General features: G+C 39.1%; 1 protein-coding gene across 3 annotated transcripts in view; it reads right to left on the reverse strand.

Moving 5' to 3' along the window:
* Window positions 1-11,510, reverse strand: part of noc2l (NOC2-like nucleolar associated transcriptional repressor) — a 95,771-nt gene that overhangs the window by 15,996 nt on the left and 68,265 nt on the right. For 2 of the 3 annotated variants that reach the window (XM_037771367.1, XM_037771366.1), the window contains exons 3-12: window positions 9,001-9,141; window positions 8,720-8,903; window positions 8,392-8,638; window positions 7,163-7,253; window positions 6,971-7,049; window positions 5,919-6,029; window positions 5,541-5,654; window positions 5,121-5,309; window positions 3,241-3,380; window positions 2,031-2,142 (exon numbers count right to left, since the gene is read on the reverse strand). In XM_037771367.1, coding sequence (XP_037627295.1) covers window positions 2,031-2,142; window positions 3,241-3,380; window positions 5,121-5,309; window positions 5,541-5,654; window positions 5,919-6,029; window positions 6,971-7,049; window positions 7,163-7,253; window positions 8,392-8,638; window positions 8,720-8,903; window positions 9,001-9,141 — 1,408 coding nt within the window. Of the gene's footprint in view, window positions 1-2,030; window positions 2,143-3,240; window positions 3,381-5,120; window positions 5,310-5,540; window positions 5,655-5,918; window positions 6,030-6,970; window positions 7,050-7,162; window positions 7,254-8,391; window positions 8,639-8,719; window positions 8,904-9,000; window positions 9,142-10,659; window positions 10,744-11,510 lie in introns of those variants that run through there. The other variant, XM_037771368.1, reaches the window with a different exon arrangement.

The raw sequence follows: 11,510 nt of genomic DNA on the forward strand, positions 1-11,510 counted from the left end.
TATATATATATATATATATATATATATATATAACACACTAAAGGAAAAGGGAAAAAGCATAAAAGTATAATAGTTCCTCTTTAAATGAGCAGTGTGTAGGATTTGGCGGGCATATAGCTGTCAGGTTTTTGCAGATCTCAGATCAGATTTTGCGGGTTATCTTCTAGACATGACCATGTAGACAGAGACGTCTCATTCTAAGGTAACGAAAACACAACAATTCTTAGTTTCAGGTGATTATTTACTAATGAAAACATACTTATTAATATAATATTCCATTTCTGCCAATAGATCCCCCTAATGTTTACACACTGTTCCTTTAATAAATCTACACTTCCCTGGTGGAGACGGCAAGTTCAACCTAAAGAACCCAGGTGAACAGCCACAGGTGCCGTATACAGTAATATATTACATCAGCTATATGTTGATAGTGTCCTATTATGACAATTATCATTCTACACAGTTAATTTAACATTCTGCAGTGTTACTGTGATGACACATTTCTATCTTAGTCTGTGAAAGTACATTCTGGCCAACGTGTGGGCTATTTGTCTACAAGCTTCAGCTTTCACATCTGCCCACAATGCGCAAGTGAATTTCTGTCTTGTATTTGTGTATCAGGCTATTTCTGACTCCCTGTATCTCTGTGTGCGTGTGTTTGCGTGTGTGTGCGTGTGTGTGTGTGTGTGTGTGTGTGTGTGTGTGTGTGTGTGTGTGTGTGTGTGTGTGGTCGTTACTGTGCTCAGTGTGCGAGGCAGAGCAACGCTCCTGGCCGGTGCTGTCTGTACAAACATAGGATGTGGTGGCGGTCTGCGGGGGAGCCAGGGGGAAGTGGGAAGGCATGGGCCAACCCTTGCGCATGCACACACACACATACACACATATACACGCACACGCACAGCTAGTGAAGCAGGAAGCTCCAAATCATACACCCCCCTTGGAGATGCGAGAACACACACAGGCTCAGACACACAGGAGGAAGGGGCTGCTGCTGCTGCTCTAATTAAAACAGTAGCAGCGTACCTCGGCCTGCCTTTAACAGAGCTTTAACAAGGGGAACGGTAAAGGAGAAAAAACACAGGAAATATCGTGCGTCACAAATAAACACGGTTCGCTGTTGGGGGTTGTGGTGGGTTAGGGGAGGGGGCTCTGAGTGTGTGTACGGGGAAAACAGAGGTGGAGAGTGGGCCATAAGCAGAAAGGATGTGGTCTGCACAGCGTGTTAGGACCAGAGTGTAAACCACAACCGAGCCTTTATCGCTTTGGTCAAACTGCTGCACGCACACACACGCTTACAAACATGCACTGACCAAGCCCAGCGGGCCGAGCTCGTCGCTGTCGCCAGCACACCGCTCTCCTCTGGCACGCCACAACATGCATAAACACCTGCACACATTCGCACACAAAAGACACAGAGACCGCACGATCATGTGCGTAACACCTGACCCGGAGAAAATGTTGTCAGTTGGTGACCTGTGATTGGTCTGATAACAAAAGGTGTATCTCTCTCTCTCTCTCTCTCACACACACACACACACACACACACACACACACACACACACACACACACACACACACACACACACACACACACACACACACACACACACACACACACACACACACACACACACACACACACACACACACACACACACACACACACACACACACACACACACACACACACACACACACACACACCTATCCTTCGGTGTGTTTCCTCCTGAGCTCCTTCAGTTGTGGCCGTTGAGACCAAAATGCATTTCATACGCCACTGATGTGTTCCACAGCAAACCACCGACGGAACATTTCATCACATCTACCTATCTCATTGTTTCCGCTTGTGACAAAGACAAACCAACTGACTGTTGTTTATTCTGCATACAGTAAGTTACAACTATTTTCAGTTCAGTGTGTACCGGTGAGAGAAACAATTCAAACTGCTGGAGAAACTTGACACAAGCTGCACTGATCCCACATGTATGCATCTGTGACCGCTGGTCATCAGAGATGACGTGGAGTCTTACCTCCAGGAGGAAAGGCAGCACCGGTACGAATGTGTTGGTGCTGCTGGACAGCAGGGTGAGGGCTCTGCAACAATGCATCCTCAGAGGGTAGTATCTGGATGTGGGCACCAGTCTGTTCAGAGAGAGGACACAGTGGTGGTCAATGTCTCCACCTGCTGTTGACAAACTGTAGTGAGACATGGTGATTTCACACAAATAAATGATATAAGGTTATAAAATTAATGTAAAGACGAGAGCTGTCAAAGTTAACGTGTTAGAGCAAATTCATTTTAACACCACTAATTTCTTTAACGCATTAACTTGCGATTTTTAGGTTGTATCGGGCTCAGTTTTAAAGCTAGAGTGAAGATACTGGTATCATATGAAACTAAAAACCTAATGAATCCATTAGTACCAACCACGTCATACTAGCTTGGAGCAAGGAGGTTAAATAACGCTCCAAACTTACACTAAATTTTGGCGAGGAAAAACCGTTATGGCCATTTTCAAAGGGGTCCCTTGACCTCTGACCTCCAGATATGTGAATGAAAATGGGTTCTATGGGTACCAACGAGTCTCCCCTTCAGGAAGGCCAGTTTGATTAATAGATCCATGACTTTAAGGTTTATCAGATGCCAAAACTGCGTAGATTTGTTTTTGGCCCTTTTTGTGGGGAACATATGAAAGACAAAATAGATTTTATTACATAAAAGAAAAACTGAATAATCAGTTATGACTAAAAATTATAGATTTTCTAATTTGGAAGTTGCTGAGATTTGGTTAGAGCTGAAACGAGTCTTGTATTATGTGTATTATATGTCTTATATCAATGTAAACCAAATATCTTCGGACACAATTCCTTGCTTAAATTACAAAATGATCGACAGATTCATCAATAATGAAAATAATTATTGTTTTTTTAAACCTCAAACTCAACAGAAGGCAGCTTTATTTGTATAGAAATCAACACTACAAATGCCTTGCAAGCCAATTAACATCTATATAAACAACGGCTCTGAATTTATTATCATTACTTACTATGAATACAGAAAGCTCTTGACCAGATATGGCTACTACAAATAGCTGACTGCTTCATTTTAGACAGTGTAATAGATTATTCACTCAGAGTAATAACAGTACCTTTGAGAATCTTCTTATTGCATGTTGTCTAACATGTATACGAAAGTTTAAAACAACTTTGAATAGTAAAATTGCATATAAATATACTCACTTAATGGTGCCGTTGATGACTTGGCAGAGTGGATAGATGAGAGGCTGGAGAACATCACTGGGGTGCAGAGTGCTGAGGACCCGACACCAGAGGTACAGGCAGTGGATGAACTGCCAGTTATACACCGACTGGTACGTTTCCTACACAACACACACAACGACAGTCTGTCAGTCAGTGTCGTATTATAGATGCTCAAAAAGGCTGTGAACCACCATAATGTGCTCTGTCTTACAATGTGTTGTGCTGAGGAGAATCACAATCAACCACAAAAGTCATAAACATCAGGCTGGTGTGCTGAACATGAACAAACCAGAAGTCAAGTCAATACATTAGATGTTTAAATACATTTTAATTTTGAGAATAATATGAGAATAATCCTTAAATTACTCATCATAAAAATGACAAAAAGTCTCCCAAGAGACGAGGAGGAGCTTGTCTCCATAGATACCATCAACCATAGAAGAAATAACCAGTGTTGCTGCTTTGTACATGTTGTGGAAGTCCCAGATATGTCGGAAAACCAAACGCCGTTGTGTCTGGGTTCATAACGTCACCCAGCGGCGAGCTGTATTCACATACAGCGTCATTGCACTGACTGTATCTAGCAAGCCACGTGTCGCTACTGCAGTATGAACCCAAATGAAACAGATTGTGCTGTGATTTAATTGCAATAAACGGATCAACAGGATGCTGAAATAACTACATAATGATGTTGATTTGCAAAAAAGTCTGAATTCATGCTTTGTCAAGTCTGTCCGGAAGACGACAAGAAGACAGTTTTTAAAATGCTCGTTTTCTGAATGGAGTTCAGTTTGATCAACACCAGGCTATGCTAACATTGCAGCTGCTCCATCAACACTCAACATAAAGTCATCCAGGCATAAATACGGCAGCGATGTTGTTGATTAAATCATAGACAGTCTGTGGTTTATACATTTATACACAGAGTTTTCTCTCTGTACAGATATCATGTACTATCGGAGCTCTGGGTGTTTGCAAACGGCCACAATATGTTTGTCCCCCATTTCTGATTCAACAACGTCAGGACGTCAGCAGGAGGTTCTCAATGCTGATAAGCTTTCGCAACACAGCGTCACGCAAATTTCCCGCTCCACTTGAAAAATTTCGACTTGCGCGAATTTGCCTTTATTCGCCTCTTTGCATTGACTTTGTATGTAATCACGATACGCGAAAAGTTTGCTTCACGCTTGGTGTGAAGCTTTTATGACGCACAAAAGCAGACCATCTCCCTGAGCACTACACACTAGAGCTGCACAATTTATCCAGTATTAATCACGACTATGACTTTGGCTTCCGACAACTAAATGAACAACAATGAATAAATGATCGACTGTGAAATCCACGTTTAAAATGCTTGCTCCGCTCCGTTCATAGAAAACTCTGCTGCATATCAAATCAAGCGCTTCCTGAACTGACAGCCAGCCACCAGGAGGCGATGGAGAAGTTTTGGCTTCACTTTTGGGGAGCCGTCATGCTGCTGCGTGTGCACCCTACAGCGGAAACCTGTGAACAAACTTTCCTGAATGTTGCAGCTGCAAATCCGAGTAGAAGAGTAATATACTGAATATTACTCGTTTTGCCTGTCTGCTCTCTGTTTTATAGAAATGCACTGAATTCAGGTGAAGAAGAAGCTTATTTTAAGTCTTATTTTGATGCAAAGATCTGTACATTAGCAGGAATGTAGCTCAGCATGGAAGTGAAAACAGTCTGTTTATTTAAATGTGAGAGTGCAATACAAATATTCTGTCCCTAAATTTAATTGTGTGTAATAATCATGATCTTAATATTGATAAAATATAATCGTGATTATCATTTTGGCCATAATGGTGCAGCTCTACTACACACAGTCAAACACCAACCTTTTTCTTCATGGTCATGGCGTTCCTGAGGTGGATGGCCAGCTGTCGGATGTAGATGAAGGCGTGCTGGTAAGAGGCCTGCGTGTCCAGGGAGTACATCTCTGTTAGAGTTCGCTGCATGAAGTTGATCATGGGCAGCGCGTTGGGAGACGTGAACTTACAGTTTTGTACGTAGGAAATGTACATTTGCTGCAAAGAGAAAGAAAAACATCATAAGCAGGACAGATGAAAATACTAACTGGTTATATACAAGCCAGGTGGGGTTTTAAGCATTTGGAATGAACATCAAATTAAAAAAGAAATGTAACTCTCTTTCTGACACAGTCTTTCAAGAAACCACTCTCAGCAAATTCTAGTCCAACGTACATCCAGGTTTGCTGTGCGCCCTTCTATTCCTGTACTACTCTGCATTTAGCTCACCTTGAGAATAGGGTTAAGATACGTTTCCTGCTTGTGTCTGCAGATTTTGTTGAGGGCCAGGAAGGCGAGAACCCGACTCGTCTCCTCCCCTGTGCTCCACTGCTTCATCAGTTGCTGCACACAAAGACATGAGATGGCTTATAAGCAAAGAAATTACATTAAACATTTTCAATTGATGCTTTAATTTGCTTTTTTCATCTGAATGACTTATTTCCAAGAAACTAATCAGATTACATCTCTGGTAAAAACACAAGATTCAAAGTGGGATTATTTGTGGAGATACTCTCACTAATCGATTAGTCAACAAAGTTGTATGAGTGTTAGTAGACTAAGAAATTCTTTGGTTGAGGACAGCCCTAATGGTAACTTATGCCTTACCTTAACCAGGTGGCGACACTGTTTGGGTAGACAAAGGTAATAAGGTGCGAGCTGGTTGGCGTGCCGCAGGACAGCGCTGATGACTGTAGACTCTGTCAGACATGATAACAGCTACAGGAGGAGAGTGAGACAAAAGAGGCGTTAGAGGAAAACAGAGGTTAATACAGATGTTTTCATATCATGGAATGTGCAACTCTTTATTAATTAATTAGGGCTGTCAAAGTTAACGCAATAAAAACATATTTGTTTTAACACCACTAATTTTTTTAACACATTAACGTCACTTGTGATTTTTAAGGTTTTATTGGGCTCAGTTTTAAAGCCAAAGTGAAGACGTGAAACTAGAAATCAATCGGTACCAACAATGTCATACTAGCTTGTCGTGAAGGAGGTTAAATAGCGCTCCAAACTTATGCTAAATTTTGGCGAGGAAAAAACTGTCATGGCCATCTTCAAGGGAGTCCCTTGACCTCTGACCTCAAGATATGTGAATATAAAAGGGTTCTTTGGGTACCCACGAGTCTCCCCTTTACAGACATGCCCACTTTATGATAATCACATGCAGTTTTGGGGCAAGTCATAGTCAAGTCAGCACACTGACACACTGACAGCTGTTGTTGCCTGTTGGGCTGCAGTTTGCCATGTTATGATTGGAGCATATTGTTTTATGCTAAATGCAGTACCTGTGAGGGTTTCTGTACAATATCTGTCGTTGTTTTGTGTTGTTAATTCATTTCCAGTAATAAATATATACATACATTTGCATAAAGCAGCATATTTGCCCACTCCCATGTTAATAAGAGTATTAAATACTTGACAAATCTCCCTTTAAAGTACATTAGATACACAGATACAGACAAAAATGTGTGATTATTCACGATTAAATATTCTAATTGATTGACAGCCCTAAAATGAATTGTTCTGCGTCAAAGAAAAAACACATTTCTCTGCACTTTATCTCCCGTATCTCGTCCTGTCTACTTCACAAGAAGACAAGAGGGCAGACAGACAGACACGGAGGAGAGACACTTGAAGCGAAGAGCCAAACAAACCTGAACGACTCCACTGAGATACATCTTGACGTCGATCTGATTCTTCTGCCACTTCGGACTAGACGATGGGAGCACTAGCCTGAGAACAAAACAGAGGGAACAAAAGTCAGGACTGAGCCATCTTCCCACAGCTACATTATAAAGACTTATCAACAGGAGGTCATTTCAGAAAACGTGACATCCACTTCCTACTTTTTCTGGTCTTTTTCTGGCTTCAGGTTGAGCATCCTCTGCAGGGCCACATAAATATCTCTAATACAGAACAGGACCAGGGCGTTGAACACTGCAGACAGAACAGGGAAAGAAACATATTTATACATATTTGTGGAGTGTCAAATGTTGAAATGTATTGTATACAGTACAAGTCTCTCAATTCAATACATTCAGAGTAGTCAAATATTTCACTGTGTATTTTGTTAAAAACAGCGCAGCGCTAAGGTGGTGGAGGTGGAGATGAAACAAATGCCTCAGTTTTTACCAAAATATCTGGTTGTTTTTGTTATTACTGTATACCACTGTTATTTTGTATTATATGCACTGTTCAGGTTAGTTTCTATTATGCTTTTATAAAAAAGATGAATGTGACAGTTAAATACATTGACTATATGTAGAGCCTATACTTCATTATCATTATTATTAATAATACGCAGGCACTCTTTTTACTGCATTAAAATGTATGAAACTGCGACACCACCACACTGGAAATTTCAAACTGCATCCCGACACCGATAATATTTAAAGCAAACATTTAAAAAAAATCACAGCCATGAACTACATTTTTTTTTTAAATATTGTTTTAGGGATGGCCGATAATGGAAAAATTATATTATTATGTGTTAATCAGATAATCAAATTGTAGCTGATAAATTATATGGCGGCTGATTGATTTCATTGACCTAACAAGCGTAGTATCTACACAATCCCTTACAGTAGTCGGCGGTATGCAACTTTTGAAGTTGGTTTGAGATCCGCCAATAAACAGAGAGAAGAAGAACAAACGCAGCACGCTGACTAGAGAGACAAACGTGTCGCTGGTGTGGATGATTTTCACAGTTTCAGAGGAAGACAACACGATTGCAATTCAAGTTTCTTGTTGTACTTTACTAGAAAAAATTAATGAACATTTGAAGAGTGAGAACTGTTCTTTGTTTTTGTTGCGTTAACAGTGATGTCAGTTTGATTTGTAGGTCAGAACTATGGAATATTAAATCGTCCTCAATACTTTTTTGGTAATGACTGAAATGTGTCTGTTGCATCGTTTTTGATATCTGCCAAGTACCGAAAGCTGGCATCAAATATCTGGTCAGTCTTGAATGCATTTCATTTTAAGTATCTATAATTGATATTTTTATAATAACAATGTATTATCAAAGCAATGATGCTGAACAGTTTTAATACTCAAATCAAACACAGTGTCCTACCAGAACTGTCAGCCACTTTGTATCGGCACTGAGCTCCTCCTTCGCCCTTAGTTGTAGCCACGGCGGCCTTAAAGGCCTGGGTGACTTCTCTGAAGAGACGAGGTGTGGGCTCCTTCTTCATAGCAGCTTTCCAGTCTGCAATCATTTTGTCTGTGACTTTAATAGCCTCCACTGCCTTCTTGGATTTCTTCGAAGCTTTCTGGTCCTCGTCATCGTCTTCCTCATCGTCGTCACCAGAGCCGGCCTCCTAAATGCACAAAACATCACAGTATGAAGATGTTTTCACAAGAGAGCTCATCATGAACTCACACACCAGCAGCCAGCCTACCTCCAGTGTGGATGGCAATTTGTGGTACTTTTTCTCCTCATCATCGTCGGAGCTGTCTGTGTCGTCAAAGTTTAGCAGCGTTTGGTCGTTTGCTTGCAGAAACTTGAAGAACTCTGGATCTTTGTTCTGTAACCTGGACAGCTGCTCCTTATGCTCACTGGCTTTACCTTTCTTCCCATCCTCTCTGTAGAGAAAACAAAAACACAAGAGAGTGTTCAATATTGTTATTACATCACAACAATGATACAGTATGTAAAGGTTAAAAAAAGCAAAGGACTCACGTTGTAAAGGCTGCAGGTTTCAGATCTTTCTTCTTGCTCTTTTTATTGAGTCCATTCTGTTGTTGAGTCTCATCTTCAGATTCACCTGCAGAGTCAAAGCCCGACAGCAGGAACTCATCCACACTGAGGTCTTGTAATTTCCTACAAAAAACAACATTTCAAAAGATGAGATAAGTTGGCCAACATGAGGGGGGTATCTATATATGATGCATGGTCTAAACGTTACAGTTTCCTTTTGTTGTTTAGCTGCCAGCTTGTCGTTTAATTAGCCAGCTCTCAATTCAAACTTTATTTCAGACACAAAGGAGGGTCCATAGCAAGAAAACAAAACAAAACATACAAGATAAAACCCTAGCAATTCATCATTCAATTAAAAAGAAACAACACATTCATATGTGGGCTATCTCAACAGTGTTTTCTGAGCCTGGATGAGTACAGAGTGCAGCTCTTGCTCAGGCTGGTTAAAGCCTCTATGATGCTGTTCTCTGACTCATCCAAGGACACATGAAATTATACATCAAATTAGGGCTGTACAATTAATCAAATATTGATCACGATTTTGGCTTCCCACAATTAAATAAATGGTCACCAACAATATTGAGGTTTAAAAGGTTTCAAGTGCTTCCTAAACTAACAGCCAGCCACCAACAAGAGCAAAGTTCTTCATAGAACTAGCTTTTTTTTTAAATTGTATTATTTTGCTCTCAAAGTGCACCAGATTGATGTTATAACTTTGAAATGTAGCCTACAAGAGTAGTCCTGTATTTTTTCATATCGCAGAAAAAAAAAATATCTCAATGTAGTTATTTTTATTTTGCGTAAGTACATTGACAAATGCATACAATCCCTTATACGCATGTAAGGAAAATAAACCTGATTCTGATTAACATGTCAGTGAAAGCAGTGCTATGTTTATTTAAATAATTTATCATCATTTAATTTAAATGATCATGATAAGTAATCGTGATCTCAATATTGATCAAGATAATTGTGGTTATCATTTTAGCCATAATCGTGCATCAAATGTCTTAAAAGTGCCTCACATGTAGGAATACCAGAGGACACAAACAGTTGAATGGCATTATGCTGTCTGGCATCATTGTGAGCCACTATGAGCCTCCTCACACTACTTTTCTTGTTGCTACACCATAGATGAGCTGTATACAAAGGCGTGCTCTAAATAATGAACATTTCACATTTACAGAACACATACTGAACCTACGAAGCAACATATTTGCCTGAGCATACAGTTTATAGCTCTGCCCATAAGGTATCTCTGCCATTATTCCAGTCATCAGTGAGAAGATGGCTAAGGTATTGTATGTCCTTGCATGTCATGAGGAATATCACACACAGTGAAAGACAGGAAGAACTAATATCTTCTCTTCTCTCCTTTAACTTTCGTGAAATAGTCTATTTCAATCAAAGACTGAACATGTGGCTGTTTGATTTAAGCTAGCTGCTTCTAAGAAGCTAGCGTTACTAGCATGGATAGCTACGAAAACCACTTTCTCACACATTATTAGCTAAAATGAGTCTTTTAAAACCCCACAAACACACCGACTAGATAGACAACAAGTTAACGAACCAAAAATGACACACATTTGCCGTTAAAATCCGTAATATACAGTAAATAGTAAACAAAATATCTCCACATGCCTTTTCTGTGTCGCTGCCATGCTGGATCCAACACGTGACAACCTCAATACCCACAATGCACCGCTGGAAAACCAAGTGGTTGGTTTTATGTTTCATGGGTGCTACAGTAGTAATAAACCGTAAGCTAGTTTACAAGTGTAATAGAATAAGCATTTCATCCAACACTTTGGTTTAGTTTTTGATAATACGTTAAAGCAAAGTATGTGTGTATATATTGCAAGTTGTATTGCATGTGCATATTGTATATTATAAATTGTATATTATAAATAATAATTTGCGCTTATAAGAAAGGATAACAAATAGTCAATATGATTAAAATACATATGTAAGTAATGAATTGGTATTGTGATTAGTTATATTTTAAGAAATTAATTGGTATTGTGATTAAGTTATATTATAAGTAATGAATTGGTATTCTGGATTGATAAAAAAAATTATATTTTGAGAAGGATAATTATATCAGTAATTAATTTATATTACATTAGAGTTATATTACAATTATAATTATAATTATAAAAGGAAATACTTTGTACAAGGGCATATTAAGAACATATATATTAAGAACATATACAGTATATACAGTATAAGATATATTTTTGTGTGAGAAGGTGTCGTGTGAATTATCTATCACACATATCTAAATATTTTCACCATACTTTGAGTGTTTTACGTGGTAGTATTTATTAAAAAATAACAAATAGTCAATATGATTAGGGTAAATATGTAAGTAATGAATTAGTTTTGTGATTAAGTTATATTATAACTAATGAATTGGTATTCTGGATTGATAACAAATTTATATTTTGATAAGGATAATTATATCAGTAATTAATTTAATTTCTGTATGACAG

The sequence above is a fragment of the Sebastes umbrosus genome, chromosome 6, assembly GCF_015220745.1.
Source record: "Sebastes umbrosus isolate fSebUmb1 chromosome 6, fSebUmb1.pri, whole genome shotgun sequence".
NCBI lineage: Eukaryota > Metazoa > Chordata > Actinopteri > Perciformes > Sebastidae > Sebastes > Sebastes umbrosus.